Source organism: Penicillium cataractarum (assembly GCF_028827025.1).
Source record: "Penicillium cataractarum strain IBT 29864 chromosome Unknown utg000007l, whole genome shotgun sequence".
In the NCBI taxonomy this organism is placed as follows: Eukaryota; Fungi; Ascomycota; class Eurotiomycetes; order Eurotiales; family Aspergillaceae; genus Penicillium; species Penicillium cataractarum.
The window spans coordinates 3,514,805-3,537,552 of NW_026622743.1; the positions used below are offsets into that span (position 1 = coordinate 3,514,805).

Sequence of the window (22,748 nt, forward strand, 5' to 3'; positions counted from 1 at the left end):
GTAGGCTAGCTAATGCGGGTGATAGGCGCCTAAAAAATAACTGATAGGATCTAGTAGTTCTTCCCGCGTGGGACTACTGTTATTGGTTACTTTTTGAAGTCACGCCTTGCGGATGTGATGCCCTTGGTAGGGTCTAGGAACCGGGCGCATTATCGCTGATTGGTCATTTATGTGGGAGGGAGAGATTTGGAGTCCCTACTGTAATTGCAAAGTTACAAGAATAGCTTGGTTCACTGTCAGTAGCATTCGCTGATAGATATCCGGATTGCTTCCAGCCCGGCAGTGGAAGATGAAGTTGAATACAGTATATTTGAGAAAAAGTAACATTCGATAATGATTTGCTAAACTCATATCTCGTAAATTCATAGTCTACCACCAAAAACAAAACGGCTAAAAATTTACCGAGTCATAAGAGAGACCATAAACGCAAAGCGCATAACCCAAAAAAACGCGCCGCCCACATCCAAATGTGAGATCCAATTAGAACAGCCAAGACACAAACTTACGGTAGAACCAGTGTGAGCCCGCATTCTTCTCCATCTGGGCCTCGTGCTGCGCAATAAATGCAGCCTCCTCACGGTCGATCTGTTCCTTGCCAGTCCACAGATCGGCCTCCTCGGGCTTCACACCCTTGCACTTGGTAACGAACTTGTATCCGAAGATCAAAATCAGATAAAGAGGGATACCCAGGTAGGCGGTGATGAAATTCTTGTAGTCGAAGTTGCCCCATTTCTTGCTGTGTGTGAAGACGTCGTAGTTCTTGGTGAAAACGATGAGGATGCAGAAGGCCAGGGCGACGTAGGAGCCGACAATGCCGAAGGGTGCGACGTAGGCCAGGTCAGAGTCTGGGACGTTCTGAGCCCGGCGGGCGCGCACGAAGTAGATGTGGGTGACCAGGATGGAGACCCAGGTCAGGAGACCGAAGATGGTGACCAAGTTGACGAAGTACTTGAACACGGTCTGGGAGTCGCTGGAAACATTCATGTAGGCGATGAGAGCGATGGAAGAGCAGATGGCCAGCGCATAGACGGGGACACCGCGACGGTCGGTACGGGCGAAGATCTTGGGCGCCTTGCCCTCGCGAGCGAGACCGTAGATGGTACGGGTTGCGATGTATAGATCAGAGTTGGCGGCGGAGAAGACGAACAGCAGAATGCAAGCGTTGATGATGTGGGACAACACGGGGATTCCGGAGTTCTCAATAGCAACAACAAAGGGCGAGGCAGCAGCGGAGCTGCTCGACTTGGCGAACTTGGAGTTGTTGTAGGGAAGCTTCTTGTCGTTGTATGGCACCAGGGTACCGACCAAAAGAACGGAGAGAATATAGAAGACCAGGATACGCCAGAAAGTCAACTTGATCGCACGAGGGATGGCGCGACGCGGGTTCTGCGCCTCACCGACTGTAACACCGACCAGTTCAGTGCCCAGGTAGGCGAAGGTGGCCGAGACCATGGTCGACCAGAACGCGAGGAAGCGACCAGCATCGCCTTCCATGATGTAGTGGTTGAAAGCACCGGGACTCTTCCAGTAGCGGAAACCCTTGCGGTCGTGGTCGGGACCACCACCCAGCATGAGGATGAACGAGAGCAGGATGATACCCAGGATGACGATAACCTTGAACGAGGACAGCCAGAATTCGAATTCACCGAAGAAGCGCACACCGAAGTAGTTGATGCATACAATCGCGATCAACAATACAGTGATCCAGACTCCTGCATTGACTCTGTCTTGTGGAAGCCAGTAAGATATGACGAGGGCGCCTGCCGTTAACTGATTTGGCGATAGAATAATGTATTTAAACCAGTATCTGTGCACCTTCCACGTTAGCATGCAACCGTGATAGGCTCAAGATCAGGAATTGTACGCACGTCCAACCAAGAGTGAATCCGAGCGCGGGATCGCAGAATCGCACGGCGTAACCAGTAAAACCAGAGGGAAGAGGAAGCCACGCGGCCATCTCTCCAAGAGCACACATAACCAAGTACACGATGAAACCCACCCAAGCGTAGGCGATCAGGATTGAACCCGGCTGTGAAGGTTAGATGAGAACAAATTTCAAGAAGTTAAGGAACGACTCACGCCAGCCCTGTAGAGAAAAAGGCCGAGGTTAGCTTCAAGTAGTCGAGAATGGGAGGAAAATTGTCCATGACTTACTTTGCAAGAGCATCTCCAGTACCGATAATCAGACCAGTTCCAATTGCACCACCAATGGCTGCACCGCGTCAGTTAAGATTCTCATCGAGTCCGCAGGGACAATGCTTCACGTACCAATCATAGTGATGTGTCGCGCCTTGAGGGCGCGGTGCAGGTCAACATGGTTGGGATCGGAAAGACCACCTTCCTCGACTCTGCCAACTTCATCGCCACTGTACTCGTGTTTAACTTGGGCCTCCGAGGAGTAGCCCTCGCTTTTGACCTCGTGCGACGCCATGTGTTGGGCGCAAACGTAGAGGAGGCAAGCGTTTGAATACCCCGATGTTTGCGTGAACCAGATCCGACGTGTCTGGAGGAAAGAACCGGGGGAAAGGAAAGATCTTAAGAGAAGTAGAAAATAGAGGCAAACGAAAAAAAGGGAAGAGAAATACGAAAGATGACAGGTGATCAGCGCCTCTAAAAAGGGCCCGGGGGTGGTATACCAAGTGTGAGCTCCCTGCGCCTCTCCGCAAGCCAAGAAATCAGAATGGAAGAATGCCCCGAGGATAGAGATAAGCCCTCGCCCCGCTCGAGACCGAGAAATAGAAAACTTAGACCAGAATAAGCTGACTGGGGAAAGCCAAGCCTTGAGGGGAGATTGAACGTGCGGCCCGAGTTTGGTATGGGGAAGGAATCAATTAGGTAACATCTATAGGGACCACGAGGTATAAATCCCTTCACGATCCACCTTGTGGAGGCCGGAAGATAGGGATGTCACTGTAAGCGACCATATGGATTGATCCAAAGGAAAAAAATGAGATGGCCGGGGATTTCCAGCTGCGGCTTGGCCGATCGGGGGTCGCGAGGCTTTCCTCTTGCGGCTGTGTCTCGTACTACTTGAACCTGCATGAATAAACTCTACTATATCACTGCGCCCCTAGGCTAATCTGCTATCTCATATAGTACCTGCTCATACGGACAGCTCGCTAGTGTACATATTCACCCCAATATTACCGAGATGGAGAGCCATTTCTCAAATTACTGAGTTTCCCTTTGTCAAAGCTTGCGATAAGACCTCTTCGTGCGCCGCGCCCCAGGCCAAGCCAACCGCCGGGCCGCCAAGATCTCGGAAGTAAAGACTAATCCACCTAAAAACTCGACGGCGACTGGCCGGGTTACAACGGAGATAGAGAGGAGCGGGTCGGTTTGCGTCGGCATTTCATTCTTTTGTGCAGTTTCTGAGGGTCAATGATAGTCAAAGTCCAGTCGGTTCCAAGATACTGAAGCAAATATTGACTGGGTGAAATAGATAGACGTCGATCATGACCGAATATAGCCAGGTCAAGTCTAGGGCGTAGAAAAGGCGTCCATATAGTTCGTTGATCCGCCACTATGCATAAACCTACCTACGATGCTAACACAATATTTTGATAAAGACTCTCTCGATCGGATGACCGGTCAATTCTGCCTCGCCAAAGTGAAAATAATTGTCAACAGAAAAAAGAATCAGCCAATTTCGTGCAGACGGTGAGGCTGTCCCGAGGGTTTAGAGGGGGCGAGTCTTGGCGATCAGCCAGCGTTGCGCCCGGGTGGCATTGCCAAGACTCCAGACAGCCCCGCTCCTGCCGCTCCAACCAATTGCCACTCCCGCTAATAAACAACTTGGTCAATTTGGTTGCCTTGGCAGTCATCCTAGCTGTAGAGTTACGAGTGGCACGGCAGGGGTCCTTCCCAAACTTCTCATGATTTTCTCTTTGCAATCAGCATGACATCCATGGAACGGACAACCCGGGGCTGATAGCGAATTTTCTGGAATACGCGTGATCTCGGTTCACAGCCGCTCGGGAATGTGGATGAATGTTGATGGATTATTCCCTATCACTACTCCGTATTTATCGGTGAAAACTTTACTATACTCGGGCCAGCCCACGTGGTGCGAAAAGATGAAAATGCCTTGCCGTGTGCCTATCAACGGTTCTAGACGACCACCCCAGTATATTGCGTAAGTAGAATATGTAGATTCTGATAGTCTGATGCTGGAAGTCTAGGCACAACTGTAAGAAGTCTTCATTATGGATCGGCAACCGGAACCTATTCATGTCTTTTCCTACTGGCCTGACAAGATGAACCCTATTCCAGCTACGGACTCATTCTTGCATAGCCTTCATCTTCCTCAGTGGCCCAGACCCAGGTTGTGAACTCCGTCCGCATCCTTCGCACTGAGATTGAATCCCCGAGAATAAGCTTTCCAAGCCCCACAAGCAAAAAGTGCCTCTTCCACCACAACGCCTCATCCACAGTTTCTTATTTTTATGTGTCAAAATTTTCCGACTTGAAGAACCTCGGCTTGTTCTCAACATAATTGACGCCGTGTATTTCCGTGAGTGTAAAGGCTGAATTCAACAGTCGAGTTTGAATGAGCGCTTTTTCTCCATCTCAACCTTCCTATGCTTTCCGAACGCTCCGGGCAACGAACTTGCTCTTTAGGGCCTGAAAAACTTTCCATGGATTCAATGCTTTGCTGGAAAAATCTTACAAACCCTAAACAATGTCTAAATTGAAGGGTTGTCTGCAAGGTGAATTGTAGGAACGCTCAAAGCGGTTTGTGTCAGCCGAGCACGTATCCAATGCTCATCTATATATATCTCGCTGGGAAATACTATTTGATAGTGCAGGAGGCATTGGGAAGATATCTAGCTGGTCTCACGTAAGTTGCTGTCAAATGTATCTACTGCCTCTTTTGACATGGTTCTGTAATTTCTCCTTGGGCAAGATTGGTGTGTATACCTGGATTGGGGACACTTTCCAGAATTGGAAGTTGTAAGCCCGGGATGTCAGCCTGCGTCCATCCAGATCATATCCTCAGTCAAAAGCGCGATGACTTGTCGATAGCCCAGTACCTTGGGGCTGAGATTTGAAAAACCTATCTTCGCCTTTTCCAATCATTTGTTTGACAAATTGTTATCAGGACAATGTTACGTGAGCGACTTCTTTCTGGGAAGATATTAGGGTAGATAAGTGGAGCGAGAAAAGATGCTTAATTAACCTTGAATACTCCTCACTTTGCCGCCTGATTTTGGCCCCCACCAACAACAACACCAACAACTGGGCAACGAGCTTCCTTTGATTGGAGCAGAATAGACCGATTTCATGAGCACCTTGAATTCATAGTATGCATAAATTCAATAGTCTGGAAGTAGTTCAGCCCCATGCGGCTCTAGAAAACACGGCATTCGTCGATAACATGGGTTGGTGATAGTTTTCCACTCACGGGCTTCTTTCCCCATTCTTTTATCGCCGTAACCTACACATTTGATGCGTTGTTCAATGACTCGACATTGCATCTGTCTTCTAGATCAGATACCGACATGGTGGGTTAGCCGCTGTTTGGGTCATACGAGGATGCATCGGTCGCGATCGGATCTTTCGAATACATGCCTTTGTTCGAGAGCGATGCTATAGGCAGAGAGGGCCCGAGATAGATCAGATGAGATATCATTACAGAGGACAGCGGTTAATTGCGCGCTCTTCCATCTTCATTCTATTGGAACCGCATCGTAGAGACTAGTAAATCGTCCTTCGCGATAGCCTCTTGAACTTAGACCACGATGCGACCGTTGAAGACCAAAGAAATACCAGTGAGACGGTGTAAGAAATATCTACGTCCAAAGTTGGTCATGTTCAGCCGTGTGCCTGCCCATGCCCACGATATGCACTCCGAAGACACATCATCGGAAGTCATATGCAGAAGGGCCCATTACTATCTAGTTGGTCGTCGCGTGCGCGAGGTAGTTGGCGAGGTCTAGGAAGATACAGTGGAGAATACCTTAAAATGCCTCATAACGCAGGCGAGATCCCTAGAAGCCAACCTCGTTGTTGGCTCGTGAACCACCACAATAACCTATCGACAGGAGCTCATGGACCCGGGATCCTGGACGGTGGAAATTATGCGATGCGGTCAGCTTGTGCCCGAACCAAGTGAACGAGCTATCAAGAATAAACAATCGCGAACCAACACCCGCCGTGGATGGCGAATGCGTTCTCGATCCCTGTGCTCGAGTGTGACGACCTGCATAAGGCTTTCAGAGTGCAGGTTTTGTGGCCCGGTGATTGGTAGGTGAACGCCTCGGCGGCTAAGAAACTGTTGGTTTATTTTTGTCGTGTTGACTGTCGCCCGACCTGATTGGATCTAGAGTTACCCCACCAGCGAAAAGGGGGAATCCAGGAACAGTGATTGGATGATGGGTTACATGACTTTGCTATCATTAGCAACAGCTCTGCAGCTAAATCAGGATAATTTGGGAGAATTCTATCTTAAGATATGCGTCTGTCAATTTCGTGCGGGGAAGTTGATGTTGGTTGATTGTTGGTAGGAAGAATAGTTATATCAGGTCGCTCAAGGTCGCGGTTTGCTCTGCCTTCAGGCCAATCTGGATTTCTTCCAGTAAAGGGGCATCTCTTCAAAACTTTCGAAGAGCCTTTTGATAACAATCCCTTAGTCTTTTATTTCTTAAGTGTCTATAAAATAATACCAAAATGGGTGTTATGCGATTCCCTCGACCATCGGGCATCTATGTCCCCAGCTCGCCCACTCGTCTACTCACCATCGATATGATCTCTCCTCCTCTTTCCCCAGACTTCAACTTTGACTCTGAAGTCGTCCTTCCATCTATTCTTCCTGCCCTCGAATATATCTCCTCAAAGTTGCAACAAAAGACAATGCACGTCACACTTCTGGTCGGTCGTGGCAAGCCATACCCAACTGGCCAGGCCTCCGATTTGATGGTCATCCCGATTACACCCCTCGATACCCCTTCACGACGTGTTCTAGAGCGAGCAATTGCAAAGGGTGCAAAGAAATTCTCTCTTGGCCCAAGCTGGACCGAAGCACTCAGCCGCAGCCAGCACGAGCGCCACGCAAATGAGTACCTTGTCCAACAATCAATCCTCCAGAATGAAGTCATCTTTAGCCAAGAAGGTCTGACTCTTCTGAACATGGACCGAATTTATATCTTCAAGCGCCGCATGTGCATTCTCTCAAGTCGGCCATTCTCCCGAACTGACGAACAATCCATGACTTCTTGCGTGCAACTACTACACCGCATCATCAAGGATTTCCAAGGCCGGCCTTTCAGCAAGGCCTTTTTCCACCGCGTCTATGAACAATTAGATGTCAAGGATGACCTCCTCGCTGTCATCGCCACAGCCTATCAACACACATACAACCAAGAAGCAATCGTCCTACCATCAAAAAGCAAGATTGAGTCATCAAAAGGCAAGATTGAGCCATCAAAAACCAAGACTGAGTCTTCTCGAAAGTCACCAGTCCACACAGCCCCGATTCGCACTGTTCGTGTCCGGCATCAACCAGTAGCAAAGCCTAAGCCGTCCAAGTCAGATACAAACAAGGCACTGCCCGCAAAACCAACAACCGTAAAACCAACGCCCGCAAAAGCAGTCGCGCCAAAGACGAATCCCAGTCCTGTCAGAAGTCCTCTAAAGTCAAGTACCATGAAGCCGCCTTCTGTCAGACGCGGGCCCAAGACTCCTCTCTCGGCATCGGATGTTACCCCGATCACGCGCAATGAGTGGAACATACTCGTTGGTCAGGATATTCGGTTGCAGCCAACGGTCACCAAGTGGACACCATCGCCTACTGTGTACGCTATGGCTTGAAGTCAATGCCAAGTCGGCTAAGACGACTATATTCATAAGATAAACTCCCAAAGATTCAAGAAATTGGATTGCCCGCGGGGATTCCCGTGAAGCGAGATTATGTCAGTTGGAACTTTCAAGAAGGCCCTATCACTCTGCTTGGTGTTCTTATTACGAAGTCTCCAGGTGGCATAGCCGAGGCCATATACTCTGCATATACGGCACCTCAGATCAACCGGCCTGACTGGAAAAGCCCCGTTTATTAGTGGGATGAGATTTGACTAAGGCTGCGTGTCGCAAATGTCGGCTTCTCGGAAGTGTAGTAACTTGCACTCTGGAAGGTGGGATCAGCGAGATCTTGGCAGGGCGAAAAGATGCCGTGCCGATGGTTAAAGATTAGTCAATGGCGGTAATAGCCTTCTGATGTATAATCATGATATTGTATGGCATTGAAGAATAGCCTTGATGGTTTTACCATTCATGAACTGAATTTTCTAGCCGACAAGACTAGGACTCTTCTTTGTAAGGTTCTACTGCCGTTTAAGCGAGGGATAGCCGGGACCTCCATGGCTCTAAATTCTCTACTTCGGTACTTGCGGTATGCTCGGTCGGTCAGTTAGTTAAATCGTTAAAGCCGGGTTCTCTCGGTCCAATCAGCAATTCGGCTATATGCCGAGTCGAACCACACATTACGGAAGAAATCACGGCAGTGACCCGCCTTTTAAAAGCGTCCACAAACTTTATAAAATTACGATGAGGGGGGCTTGTGGCTAATGTTGCTGTTGAAAGGAGAGGGTAATTAAAATATTTCCACCAGATGAATGCCAGGCATCAAGAGATCTTCATGGGAAAGACAAGCATGCAGCACAACCATATTCGAGATGGACGCGAAGTCAATCCAAGTTTTTCCCTGACTCAAGTCTTGGTCACTTGGCGTTTTTGATGGCGCTTTTTGGCTTTTTATTCGGCAACTCAATATCTACGTTAAGTATTCGGTCTTCTGTATATAATAGGAAGTTCCGGCGCCCATTCCCTCATTGAGTCCATATAAGTGCGATGCGTATATCAACAATGTATTTCTAATAACACGAATAATATACTATAAGTCGTAGATATAGATGCAGTCAGGCGTAGAGAACAACTTGATGCTAGATTTGCAAGTGACAAACAGATCAGTCGGCTGTTTCCCGGACTTCGTTGAAAGTAGAACTCCACTTAAGTCAAATCCCAACCTTCTGATTTGAAGTGCTCACCAATCTCACCCATTGCCCCCACACGATGACATTCCCACGGCACTCTTGGCCTGGAGACCCCGCGCACATTCAATCCCCCCAGAATTAACCCCACGGCATGGGGGATCCAGCAATGCCTACATAAACCCTGGACGTGGGCACCTTCCTACTATCTTCGTTCGTTCCACCTTTATACCACACAAAATGCTTCGCGGGCGCAATCTCTATCTCGCGCAGATTGTCCTTGTCGTTTTCCCGTCTTTCTTCCTCTTCGGCTATAACCAGGTTGTCGTTGGAGGCCTGCTATCATTCGAGAGCTGGACAGATACGTTTCCACAAATCGATACGAAACATGCCACCGGTGCTTTGAAATCATACCGCTCGGTGATTCAGGGAGTCTATGTCTCGTCATTCACCCTCGGAGCATTGGTGGGCTCTTTGTCCTGCTCTGCTATGGGAGATGTGCTTGGCAGGCGAAAGACGATTTGCCTTGGAGCTATCCTCACCTTCATTGGAGAAGCTATCTCATGCACCTCATTCAAGCTTCCACAGTTATTTGTGGGCCGAATTATAACGGGCATGGGCATTGGAATCTTCAGCACTATGGTGCCAGTGTGGCAGTCCGAATCTTCCCAAGCAACAAATCGAGGAAGACACGTTGTTGTGGATGGAATTTTCATCACGAGCGGTTATGCATCGAGCTATTGGATCAACTTTGGCTTTTCGCACATCCATCAACATTCCGTGGCGTGGCGGGTACCACTTGCGCTGCCATCCATCCTTTCTGTCGTGCTAGCCATGTCTATCTTTTTCTTCCCCGAGTCTCCTCGATGGCTCCTTCGTGTCGGTCAGTCGGATAGGGCGAGGTCGGAACTTGCCAGAATAAGAGATATTGACAGAGACCATGACGATATCGTACGGGAGATTGCAGCTATTGAGTTCTCCCTGGAAGAAACAGCTCGAAATGCTGGTTCGATCAGGGACATCTTCAGAATGAAAGACGGCAAGCTATTTTACCGCTTCATGCTTTGCATTGGCCTGCAGTTCTGGATTCAGATGACTGGTGCACAAGTCATCAGCACCTACTCGACAACAATCTTTCAGAGTAATTTGAATCTCTCAGACGGGATTACTCGGATTCTGGCCGCAAGCGCTCTCACGTGGAAATGTCTAGCTTCTTTCATTACATTTTTGACCATCGATCGCTTCGGTCGCCGAAAGCTGTTTTTGTTTTGCGGAGTCGGTATCACACTCTGTATGATGTCGATGGCAATCACATCCAGCTTCTCTAGCACCAACAAGAGTGCGGCAATTGCCAGCACCTTCTTCGTGTTCCTATTCAACTTCTTCTTCCCCATCGGCTTCCTTGGACCGAGCTTCCTATACTGTACCGAGGTCGCTCCGATTAGACTTCGGGTCGCCATGACATCTATCTCGACCGCAAATCACTGGTTATGGTATGATAATCATCTTGCCAACATTTTGGGCTATGCTAAAAGCTTTTACAGGAACTTTGTCGTTCAAATGGTCACACCCGTTGCTTTGGCCAATATCAAATACAAATACTACCTCGTCTATACTGCGATCGGCCTTACCTATATCGGGTCCGTCTATTTCTTCTACCCAGAAACGATGGGCCAGAGCCTGGAGAAACTGGAAGATTTGTTTCAGCAAGATCTATCGATTTTCGAGACTGTGCGAGTCGCAGGCAAATTGTCTGCTCTGAATGAAGGCGAGGACGGACAGCGGGAGGAGCTCAAGGCTCAGGTAGAGCTGATCGAGAATTCTGAGCGTGGCTCTGTGTAGAGGAGAGGAGATCTAGTTTACTAGGTAGCTGATTGGTGTGGAATATAGCTATGAGAAGCTGCATAAGCCTGGAATGGCGGGTAGAAAGAGCGATTTCGCGATGATACTATTATGGGTCGGGAAATCCCAACTTTTACATGCTACTTTAACAATACCTCAAGAGAAAATTATCTGTCATTGCTTGAATGATGAAAGGCACGGAAAAGACCAGCAATATTGACCGTGCGTGCAATCAGGCTGGTGAAGGGATATCATCGTCCTCAACATCGATTGCCAGAGCCAGGAGGTGAGTTCGAAACTCATTGCATCATTGTAGGCCTCCACGATTCTTTCGGTCCCCGCGACTCGGGCGTTAATCTCCTCGGTGCGCTTGTTGTGGTCGCTGCTCAAGCCGCGTGGTAGCCAGAAACCAAAGATATTGGCATGTGGCGAGACTTGAGCATCGGCTCCCAGTCCCCCCTCTCGTTCTGCGGTGTTTTGTTGGACTTGGAAATTGGGTTGACTCTTTTCCCATCCTGGGAAATCTTCGCATTCATGTCTCCGAAAATCTCAATCGACAGCAAAGCTTCGCGAATATCGGCGATGGGAGCTCCACTTCGGGCAATGACGGTCGACAACCTAAATTATGGAACACGGGTCAACATTTCGAAGTACGGTCTTCGGAGCTTGGGGTTTGAACGTACCATTGGATATCTGAATACCACCAAGTGCTCTGGAGCGGAGATTTCCCCCTGAAAGACTCATTGCACAATTCATCGATCAGTTCGAAGCAGCAGAGGGACGAAGTCACGGCATGGGTCTGCTCAGTTGACCCAGTCAGGTCTATTGGAATGATTAAACATTCCCTCATTGACCAGATCTTTTTCAAGAGATGGCGGAACACCTTCCAGTACAGGTTGCAAAGGATTCTATGCCAATTTGGCTGCCGGACATAGCCTGCAGTGTAAACCCCAAGACAGGTAATCACGATTTATATTGCAGCGGGCCGCCTCACTTTTGGTGAGAGCGGAGGCGGAGGGCGTACGTATGAGTTGGGCCAGCAATTTGACATATCATCGATCAAAGGGGAAGGATCCATGTCGGTGGAGAACTGAGGATGTCTGAGACGTTCGTTGGGAGTGACCGACGACTGTGGCGATAATCCCACGAAGAGGGCCTTTGCCGTGAATTGAATTGTTCAACTATGCCGAGAAGCCTCGGGTATCAGGGACCTCTGGACATATTCTGTCAATAGCCTTTGGAATGTGATCAAGAACGACGCACAAGAGATGAAGTAGAATGATGTCTGAAATGAAGAGATGGTAGTGAAGGAATATTGGGAAAGAAAGGACTTATAGAGAGCCGTGTTGGCAAAAAGTCTCCAAAAAGTTATGACAGCAAGTGCTGTCCACAATATAGATGCTTATAGAACGTGTGCTCGGTGTAATATACTCGATACTATATGTGGCGAGGATGAAGTGGCCATATGTGTGATATAGAAGAACCCCCGGTATATAGATTCAGAATCTGTCCAAGTGAGATACGTCTTGATGGAGTCAGGATATCCGACATTTTATGCAGTTTATCACGGGAGGGAACAAATGAAAGACAAAACTGCGGCTGTCTTTCAGGAGTTCTCAAAGCGACAATAGGGTGTTTCGGTTAATGCGACGCTCAGTAATACTGCATGGAGCTATTTGACTGGGACTTTTTGCGTCTGTACTAAAGGAAATTCTTAGTTCTTCACAATCCCCACAACTTCCCCAAGGCCATCAACAATGAAATCTGGGCCCGCTTTCCGACAAGCCTCTCGATCTCCATACCCATACCGACACCAGCAGCCTTTGCTTCCAATGTTCTTTGCGAACTCAAGATCCGCCACTGTATCACCAATTACCAGAACACTCTTCGATTCAATGTCCGGTAATCCATATCGCTCACGCAGAACGGGGACGAGGACATCCACAAAACTGGCAGGGTCCGGCTTGCGCTTTGCCCCAGGCGTCTTATCCCCAATGATCAAATCTTCGGGTACAAAGCCTTCCAGGCCATTGCGCTCGAGGGCAGTTTTCACAGCCGCCACACCTTTGTTACTCACAATGGCGATAGGGACCTTGTGGGCATTCAGCTCGGCCAAGAGCTCTCTCGCACCCGGGAAGGCCTTGATGAGGAGTTGGCCATGGATTGCATAAAGCGCACGGTATTTCTCAATCCATTGATCCTCAATGATAGACGTGAATTCAGAAGGGTTTGGGTGCAGAGCTTGAAATGTATCTGCTAGACCGGCGCCGCTGGAGATGAGGCGGTGGATTTCAGATTGAGGAGGGGTATGTGTGGGGAGGAGGGAGTCGAAGGTCAATTTTATTGTCTGAGAGATGGATTCATGTGTGTCGAAGAGAGTGCCATCGAAGTCGAAGATGGCGAGGGATATCATCTTGAGGTGGTTTGTGTAATTGACGTCTGGGTAGTTAGTTGTACGTTGGAAAAAAGTTGAGTCACTGAGAAGCAACGGGACAATTGAGAATTATTGCACGTGATAGGAGAGAAAATAATTTTGAACAGGGTCAGGGATCTTGCATTAGTGCTGTGACAAGATGGACACGCTTAATTACGTGGCTCATGCAGCTCATTTTGGTGATGTTACATTAAGATAACGTAGATGCCTCCAACTCTAATCTTTACTAATTATTTGACTAATGATTTGACTGAACACTATCAAATGCTCCAGAGTAGGGAGAGGGACAATTGACTCTTCAAGTAAGAGGCAGCGTGCGAGAAGAAACAATCTCCCCTCCAAACCATGACGCCACTTAATACTAATTGGGTATAGCCTCACTCGGGGAAGATCGACACCTGTAAATTAGGGGATCGACGTACCCGAAACGGTGTTATACATACAATATGCAGGCACATACTCGTACTTACATTTACAATACCATCAACCTCTTCTCAAGCCCAAAGTGACAAAGGTAAATATTTCTATGTCTTTATATCGGTTCCTCAGACATTTCTCTCCTGTATCAACACACTCGAAATGGCACTTATCGACAAGATAATAGTCACCGGGCCCATCGTCGAGCTTCCTGAAAATCCAGCCCTCGCCAGTCTAATGATACCCATTTGCTATCCGACTTCTGCCTCGAAAATCATGCAAGATACTATCCACGCCTTAACCAACGAAATCGTAGCGGTCGCAAAATCTCCTGATAAGACCATGGTTCAATAACGTACCACGATGATCCCTATCCTCTGTCCAACCCTGCTTACGTTTGTCGCCGCGCAGTCTCGAATCCTGGGGACGATGTGTATGTAAAACTATCCCACTGTAGCAAGACAAAAGGCATTCAGGATGTGGTGACCACGTCGAGCGGCTTGGCCGACGACCATTTTCGCTAGAGTCTGACGAGGGAAAGCTGGTGATACTCGATACAATCAGTGCTACCGGGGACACAGTTCTGAGGAAGTCTGCACCACTGCATTGGGCGTCACCAGGATCATGGGGTTTGAGTAAAGAATCTCTCTATGCCCTGATGTAGAGATCAGCCAATCTCTTGGCCTCAAGTTCGAACTTGGCTCAGTGGATAGCACACTAACGTACCGATCTCGCAGAACCTGAATGACTCCCGAGGGACCGTAACTAACACCGCTGCATCCACTGAACACGTTTTCCAGTGACTAGCTGAGAGATCTCAAGGCATTCAATTTTAGAAAGTTTCACAGGTGACGAGGCCTTCCACCGCTCACTAGGGTGCCCATAATTCCGGCGTGTAATTAATATGAGCGTGAGGGCGCAGTCAGCAGGGAATAGCTGGAGCTTGTTACGAAAGACGAGATCGTGGAATGACCACGCGAGGAGTGCGAAGTCAGGAATAGAGGCCAAAGGTTTCGATAGATCTCTCAGCTACGAAAATGTTTTTAGGTCTCTTCTTTGACCGGGCCTTTGTGAAACATTGAATCTTGACCAGCAGCGAACATCATGAAAAAAAGAACGAATCGTACAAAACTTCCCTTCCACCCGGGTCGAGCAAATCAATATCATATTCATGATCACCTTCATCTTCTTCATCGGAGGTGGATGGGCTCGGACTTGCTTCAGAATCAACATCCTCGGTCAGGTCAAGGGGGCTTCCATCCTCATCAACATATGGGTATTGGTTGTTCTTCTGCAAACGGTCAACTCGCCGTAGCTCAGGCCTCAGAAAGTGTTTCCGACGTAGGTGTCCAAGATCTCGACGAATTCTCCGGATCGCACCGGTCTCATGAAAGGCCCTTCGGCAGGGGATACGAACGAAAGTAAACCCGGCCAGGTCGGGAAGATGCATACTTTTCACACGGGGGCCATCGATGGCGGACTTTGCGGCGTTCAGCAACGACGAAAATAACCTTCATGTCTTTGGCCGACTGTTGATCGATACAGATGAAATAGTCATCCTCTCTCCAGAGGGACTCCCTGTGCACCATCTGAGCAATATCCCAGATATCACGAATAGTCCCATCAGAGTCGTCTTTTTGCCAGGGGGCAAAGCCACAGGTATACTCCAGATCTGAGTAGTAAACAGATCCTGAAAGCTCGTCATCAGATTCCGAAACCCCACCCAGATCATCTTCTTTTGAGATCTCCCCCGAATCTTAAAATCCTGTTTGTCTGCCAACCGACTCGTCAGATAGAATATCGGCAATCATCTATCCTGGTAGAAATATGACGTTGGAGACTGCCAGGGGAGCTTGTTCCGATAGAACGGCTTGTCAGGGCGACTGATATTCTCTCTACGTAGGCAAGACATGTGGAGCTTGTGAAATCTGCCTTTGGGGGAATTTCCGAATCTGCGCGTCACAGTAATGATCTTGTCAAGCGTCGTTCGAGAAGCTATTGCCACAGACTTGTTGTCACCGAGTACTTCAGCAAAATGTGGCGAGTGAATGTCGGTGATTGGTTCCATGAGTATGTGCAGTGGCGGCAGGCTGAATCTCTTTTGGAACATTACTGTGGAGGTCATGTACTCCACCCATAAGTTCATAAAATCTCTTCGAGTCGTGGCACCGTGCTTCTCTCAGGGGATCAACTCAAACGTGATTTGCGAGGGCCCTTTTTGAGGTAGCGATTGAATACGGCTAGCCCGGTGAGAAAGCGCTTCGTTTTCAAAGCTTGAAGTGAATGACGATGACGATGAGGATAACGGTGACGGTGACTCTTCTGCCCTTTCCTGGCAAGTTTGTAGCTCGTTGTGGATGAGTGATTCCATCTCCTGTTGTTTTTGTGGTGTCATTGGGAACGACGCAAAGAAAACGAGATGCTTTTCACTAGGAAACCTTTTTCAAATTGGACATTGAACCAGTGAGGAAACTCCGCGGTTGTCGAAGATGTTGAAAACCACTTCTCCGGGAAGAGCCGAGAGGATTTTGCCTACAGGGCTCCGCTGGGAGTATAGGTGGCTCTTGTGTCCTAATGCACCCACGAGATCGGGTGTGATTAAAGGGCGACCCGGGTCGTGAACCTCGAGGCCATAGTGAGTCCATATCCGATCTTTGAGATCGGGCCCAGTCAAGGTGGTGTGGTCACGACCGTTGTACCAACGGTCTTCTCCAGGAATAGCTACTGCTCGGATTTCCCATGCAATCTGCGATTCTGCAAACATCTGTGCCATAGAAACCCCGCGATGCCCTTGGAATTCTCCAAATTGAGCGACAACGCCAGAACCTTCGAGTTTTACCCGCCTGGCCCAGACAGAAAGTTCTTTTGATGCGCCGTCCTTTTCAAACACCGAAATCAGGATCACTTCAGACCCTCGCTTCGGTGCATCTAGATTTCTAGTGTAGATTCTCGTATCCATCTCAGGATTCAGTTGGCTTTTGGTCAACTCATCGGCCACGATGATTTCCGAGTGACCATACTGTTGTGCTAGGACAGCGAGAGCGTAGAGATTCGCCTGACTGTCCCGATGTGGCCCCTGATATGCGAGAGATCAGAGCAAGGAACTCGATGGAGCCGAGGGTGTGACTTTGAGCTTCGCTTGTAGATCTAAATAATGGTCGTCGTCCTCTTCGTCCCCTTCATCCTCATACGAGGCCTCATACAAGTCCTCGAGGGGGCCACCCTCTTGGTGCCCACTTTCGCGGTCAAAATGGTCATCGAATTCGTTCCCCATTTCATCGAATTCGAGATCATCTTCACTAGGCTCATCTGGCAAACTGGGCCGATTTGCCAGATATCGAAGGCAACGAAGGAGGTGATTTTTGTCACTATCTTCGAAATCAGCCAAGAGCACCAGTAGCCATGTATCACTGCCAATGCTCTCCAGGAAGGGCTCCTTTCTCCCAAGGATGCTGCATCGATCACCACCAGCTCTAGCCATCGTGTTGATCACTGTTTGGGTTGTGGCTGAAAGGGCAGTGGGGAACTTTGCCCTTTCTGTTGTACAGCTGCGGTGACCGGGAGGTACCACCTGCGCATCCAACCCCCTTCGCGGTCCAATCATGGAAATCGATCTCCTATTACCGAATCTCTGGACTAAAAATCGGCAGCATCGACGCGTATGACTGTATCAGCGGTTTTTCCAAGGGCTAGCTCTAGCCTAACTTCCAATATGAAGCGTAGTTATGAGGTAAGCCGCTCCTCAATCGGTATTTTGAAATGACTGCCATCTAATTCCGAACCAGAACGCGTTGAGACTCTTGGAGACGCGAAGGCGGAAGGCCCGACCGACGACACCTGCGCCGACAACGGCCCAAGACTCGCCGACTCCAAGTGGTGCCCCAACAGTCAAGGGCATTCCCAGCTTGGTGGGAATGAAAGAATGGCTGCAGACATTGGGTCACTCAGTGTGTCTACTAAAATTCTATCTCCATTGCTGAACTAGCGATTCTGACTCGATCTAGGAAAATGACGTTGACCAGCTCAATATCATTCATGTTACCGGGACCAAAGGAAAAGGCAGTACTTGCGCTTTCACCAGGTCCTTTCTCCATGCCCACGGTCTGAGAACCGGGTTTCCCAAGCGAATCGGGTTATACACCTCTCCTGATTTACAATGCATCCGGGAGAGAATCCAGATCGATAATCGACCAATCACGGAAGACCTTTTCACTCAATACTTCTTCGAGGTGTGGGAGACCCTTGCCTCTCCCAAGCAGCCAGAGTATACAAGACAACCTCGCTATCTCCAGCTTCTGCTATTACTGGCTTTCCACACTTTCATCAAAGAAGGTGTCGATGCAGCAATTATCGAAACGCACCATGGTGGAGAATACTGCGCTACAAATGTGGTGCGGAAGCCCATCGTGACTGGTATCACCTCTCTTGGGCTTGATCATGTCGCACAACTAGGCCCTACAGTCGAGGACATTGCCTGGCATAAGTCAGGTATCTTCAAACCAGGAGCAGCTGCATTCTCTGTCGTACAAGACCCTGGTCCTGCCGAAGTACTACAAAAACGTGCCGCCGAAAAAAACACCACCCTGACTTTCGTCTCGTCTTCGGACACATTACCTGCCAATAACAGAGTGCTTAGCGTTCCCGTACAACGCTTAAACTGCTCCTTGGCCCTCGAGTTAGCCTCGACCTTTTTGCAGGCCAATGATCCTGAACAAGTACTTAGCTCGGACGATATAGCCAAAGGTATCGATAACTTCTCGTGGCTCGGCAGGTTCGAGACTATTAAGAGTGGAAATTCACAGTGGTACCTGGATGGCGCACATAACCCACTTAGTCTCGAGCAAGCAGCAAAGTGGTTCGCAAACAATGTCAACACCACCGAGTCACCAAAGTGAGATTCCTTCCTACTACTGCCTCGTTTTATCGCTAACCAGTTACCTACGCAGACACCGTGTCCTCATCTTCAGCCACTTTTCTGAAGAACGTGATGGAGTAGATCTTCTGACATCTCTGGCACATGCTCTGTCCAAGAACAATGCTGTGCCCGATCATGTCATATTCACAACCTATCAAGAGAGGGAAGATGGATCCACAAGAATCGGTAAGAGAAAAGTTGTTCTATATTGACGTTGAACTAACAGTCTTCCTGCCAGACAAAACCCTCAAGGTTCCAGAGACTCCTTTCCCCGACCTCTGCTCGACCTATTCCTCCCTTTGGAAGGAATTCCACACCTAATTCCACCGTCTCAACTGAGCCAACAATCGAACAGGCTGTACGACTTGCGGAGAGTATCAGTCTAGAGCAAGGTGGCATGGAAGCCTTTGTCACTGGAAGTTTGCATTTAGTCGGAGGAGCACTGAGTCTGCTACGACCCTAGCTTTCGGTCTAATTCTGCAGATCAATGCAGAGCGATAAGTTCACTCTATATATCTCCTCCGCGAGCCAACACCTTTCTGTAAAGCAGCTTTAGTTACGCATCACCAGTACTATGATTAGCTGCCAAGCTAGATTCTTGCTAGAGCTTCTGATTGTGGGTAAATTCGAGTCGTGAGAAATATATCGGCTTTCACGATTTGCACATTATCGAAATTTCTATTATCTTCGAGCTCGGCGCCTTGGCAAGGCCCACATATGTCCCTCCTTGACATGCAGAGAATCATGCTGTAAATGAACAATGGGGCCAACGCCTCTTTCAAACCTGCATGAAATATACCAAAACTGCCGCGCACTTCTCTTATTCGCTAACTCCCAGGACTTGTTTGATTGGGATGCAAAAATCTTGGCTTAACCAACGGCGTACATAAAGCGGCGTGTTCTATCCTAGTTGCCAAAGTTTGAGTAATGCGAATTAACATTCGTGAAGATTTTTAGGAGAAAGACGTAAATTAGCATCGGGATTAAGAATAAAATAGGGATCCATAGATGGTGACAGCGTGAATCCTCATTCGATAGTTTGCGGGCTACCTGATGCGCTCGTACTTCCGAGCCTTGTCAATTGTACCCTTAGCGGACCTACAGTACCCACAATCCGGGCCCCCTGCCCACAACGCGGAAAGCGTTATGGGTCAGCGGAGCTACAGGAAATCTGTGGCGCACACCAAGTTCGTTACCCCGTATTTGCTAAAAATATTGTTTCTTCCTTTATGGCGCCTGCTTTAAAAAGACAGAACATTGTATTTGTCACACTTTATTTTCAAACCCATAGAGTGAGAACACCTTAATCGATATCCTGCTCTTTTAGAGAAGGTTTTCAAGTAAAATCCATGCCCGGTAACCAAGCTTTTAATTTGCGTAAAGTAAGGTTATGCAACTTCCGAAGACGCTTTCGAAGGACGTGTTTTAGGAAAGAGATCTCCATTATAGACGTGGCACTTGCTGCTTGGCGATTTTAGGTTCCAATTGGCATTTTAACATGATAGTCTAACCGTTGGCCTGCACACGACATCCCCTCTTGATACGTTGCCGGTCCCATGAACTCCACCCACTAGGTACGGCAATCATTAAAGTGGAGGAGCATGAGACGGTTCAGAGTCAATGCGGGTGCTATGGAGATATTATGAGACATTTCATTCGCTGATCAACTACTCCTGTTCGAAGTCCTCGAGATCGTCCGTTTGAGAGTCGAATTTGGGTGTTTTGGCCCCCAGAATCTCGGCTATACTCCGTGGAATTCCCCTCCTTGTCTTCCCCGCTGCCGGGAGCGCCACGGCGCTGGACACATCATTTTTTTTCTTTTTCTTCTAATGATTTCATATTAGCGAACTCAAATCTAGTGAGTATTATTATTGATCACCTTTGTTCTTTTGTTTGCCTTCGCCTCCTGAGAACTGCATTGTCCTTACCAGGTCAATACCCAACATGTCCACCTTTGACTTCGTCATTGTCGGAAGTAAGTGACCAACCGGAGCTTAGATACACCAGGAAGCAACCGGTGCAAGCGAAAGAGGCAAACATGATGTTTGAACCTAATTCATTTGCCACATAAATAAATCACCAATAGTCAAACAATCTCTGACTGAAACATCGAACAGGTGGCCCCTCAGGCAGCGCTCTTGCCGCTGGCCTCGCCAACTCCGCCGCAAAGCCCCGTGTCCTTCTTCTAGAAGCAGGCGATCATAATGAAGATCGCAACCTCCGCGTGGATGGCCAACGATGGATCACTTTCCAGAACCAGTCCATGAACTGGGGGTACAAGACAACCCCACAGAGCGATTGCAACGATCGGGAGATTGACTACAGCCGTGGCCGGTGCATGGGCGGGTCGAGTGCTATCAACTTCGGTGTGTACAGCGTCGGCGCCCGCGACGACTATCAGGAGTGGGCGCGAATTACTGGCGACGAGTCCTATGCTTGGGAAAACATTCAGCGGAGGTTCAAAGAGCTAGAGACGTTCCACGGGAAGACCCCCGACGGTGTAGCCAAGAAGTATGCGGATCCAAAGATGGAAGATCATGGGAGCCAGGGTCCGTTGCATGTGGGCTTTGCGCAGGAATGGGAAAAGGACTTGACGGAGCTTTTGGATGTGTTTGAGCAAGTTGGATTTCCGTTGAATCCCGATCACAATTCGGGCAATCCAATTGGAATGTCAGTTCTGATTAATTCAGCCCACAAGGGACTACGATCGACGGCGGGGGATCTGGTGAAGGATAAGCTTGATAACCTCACAATCATCACGGGAGCACCTGTGCAGCGTGTACTCCTGGAAGCTACCAAGGCCGTCGGTGTGGAGTCTAATGGGACAAAATGTGAGCAAGCCTCCAGCCTGTCCCTGTCATGACCTTCCCGAATACTAACAATTCTGAACAGACTTTGCTACGAAGGAAGTTATTTTGAGCGCTGGCTCATTGAACGACCCTCGTATCCTTATGCACTCGGGTATTGGCCCCGCCGCTCAATTGGAGCAGCACAATATACCCGTTGTTCTTGATGTCCCCGCTGTGGGTCAAGGTCTCCGTGATCACTGCTTTGTACCGATGGTCAACACCCGCTCGGAAACGAGCACTGGTCGCAAGGCGTTCTATGGCGATAAAGCCGCTATGGACGCTGCACTAAAGCAGTGGCAAGAGGATGGGACAGGCCCCTGGGCGAAGTTTGCCTGTGAATTAGGTATCGGTTGGTTTAAGCTGGCTGAGCAGCTTGTCTCTTCACCGGAATTCAAGGCTCTTCCCACGGATGAACAGAGATACCTGCTCCAGGAAACGGTGCCGCATTATGAAATCATCACACATTTCCCTGTCCACTGGTTCATCCCGGATTTCCCCTCCGAAGCACTGAACTACTCCTGTCTTCTCGTCTTCCTCTTCAATGCCCAGACTCGCGGCGAAGTGACTCTGCAGTCGTCTGACCCAGACGCTCCGCTCTCGTTCAATCCCAAGTTCCTAGCTCACCCATTCGATCGGCGACTCGCGATTGAGGCCCTACGGGACTCATTCCGTATCATCAAACACGAGTCCTACACTAAGGACAACGTGGCAGAGATGGCAATGCCAAAGGGCGATTCAGATGAGGATCTGCTGGAGTACTGGCGGCAGAACATTTCTTCTAGTTGGCATATGACGGGTACTGTAAAGATGGGTAAGAAGGGAGATCCGGATGCAGTCGTTGATCCAGATTTCAAGGTCACGGGCATTGAGAATCTACGCGTGACTGATATGGGTGTGGTGCCGGTTTTGGTAAATGCGCATGTCCAAGCTGTTGCGTATGTCACTGGTGCGACTTGTGCAGAGAAGTTGGTTCGTGAGTATGATCTGGCATAGATTCAATATTTGAGAAATTAGATAGCCCGTCTCTGTTCGCAATCCATTTTGAATTGGAGGCAGTGCTCATCAAGTAAGGCGAGAGAGTTTGTGGCGAGCGCCTACCTGGCAGTAGTGTGGAGAGGCAAAGGCACCAAATTTCATACAGTGGAAATTAAAACACTAGGCTATTTGACTGAAGTCAAAACTGACGGCTAATCGCCACCAAAGACTACGGGGTGAACGTTGTGACCCAAGATCCACAATCTCGGCCACAAAGGTTTGTGTTCAAATTTTAGCTTTTAACGAACCTTTTTTATTAGTGTACAGTAGTC

At 48.7% G+C, this 22,748-nt stretch overlaps 6 protein-coding genes across 6 annotated transcripts; 4 read left to right on the top strand and 2 right to left on the bottom strand.

Moving 5' to 3' along the window:
• Positions 1–480: 480 nt before the first annotated feature.
• N7496_008803 (dicarboxylic amino acid permease agtA) lies at positions 481–2,431 on the bottom strand (the record flags this gene model as incomplete). The annotated part of the gene is made up of 5 exons (XM_056701722.1): positions 481–1,807; positions 1,869–2,029; positions 2,080–2,086; positions 2,155–2,212; positions 2,269–2,431. The coding sequence occupies 5 exons, from the start codon at positions 2,429–2,431 to the stop codon at positions 481–483; spliced, it is 1,716 nt and encodes a 571-aa protein (XP_056553785.1).
• Positions 2,432–6,669: 4,238 nt separating this feature from the next.
• N7496_008804 (uncharacterized protein) lies at positions 6,670–7,809 on the top strand (the record flags this gene model as incomplete). The annotated part of the gene is made up of 1 exon (XM_056701723.1): positions 6,670–7,809. The coding sequence occupies one exon, from the start codon at positions 6,670–6,672 to the stop codon at positions 7,807–7,809; it is 1,140 nt and encodes a 379-aa protein (XP_056553786.1).
• A 1,415-nt stretch (positions 7,810–9,224) lies between these two features.
• N7496_008805 (uncharacterized protein) lies at positions 9,225–10,826 on the top strand (the record flags this gene model as incomplete). Its single annotated transcript, XM_056701724.1, has 1 exon — positions 9,225–10,826. One exon carries the CDS (start codon positions 9,225–9,227, stop codon positions 10,824–10,826), a length of 1,602 nt encoding a protein of 533 aa, XP_056553787.1.
• A 1,714-nt stretch (positions 10,827–12,540) lies between these two features.
• On the bottom strand, positions 12,541–13,239 carry N7496_008806 (HAD family hydrolase; the record flags this gene model as incomplete). Its single annotated transcript, XM_056701725.1, has 1 exon — positions 12,541–13,239. One exon carries the CDS (start codon positions 13,237–13,239, stop codon positions 12,541–12,543), a length of 699 nt encoding a protein of 232 aa, XP_056553788.1.
• Positions 13,240–16,831: 3,592 nt separating this feature from the next.
• On the top strand, positions 16,832–18,913 carry N7496_008807 (folylpolyglutamate synthase; the record flags this gene model as incomplete). Its single annotated transcript, XM_056701726.1, has 7 exons — positions 16,832–17,073; positions 17,226–17,336; positions 17,401–17,407; positions 17,463–17,624; positions 17,682–18,568; positions 18,624–18,778; positions 18,819–18,913. 7 exons carry the CDS (start codon positions 16,832–16,834, stop codon positions 18,911–18,913), a joined length of 1,659 nt encoding a protein of 552 aa, XP_056553789.1.
• A 1,623-nt stretch (positions 18,914–20,536) lies between these two features.
• On the top strand, positions 20,537–22,434 carry N7496_008808 (GMC family oxidoreductase; the record flags this gene model as incomplete). Its single annotated transcript, XM_056701727.1, has 3 exons — positions 20,537–20,567; positions 20,710–21,423; positions 21,485–22,434. The coding sequence occupies 3 exons, from the start codon at positions 20,537–20,539 to the stop codon at positions 22,432–22,434; spliced, it is 1,695 nt and encodes a 564-aa protein (XP_056553790.1).
• Positions 22,435–22,748: the final 314 nt, after the last annotated feature.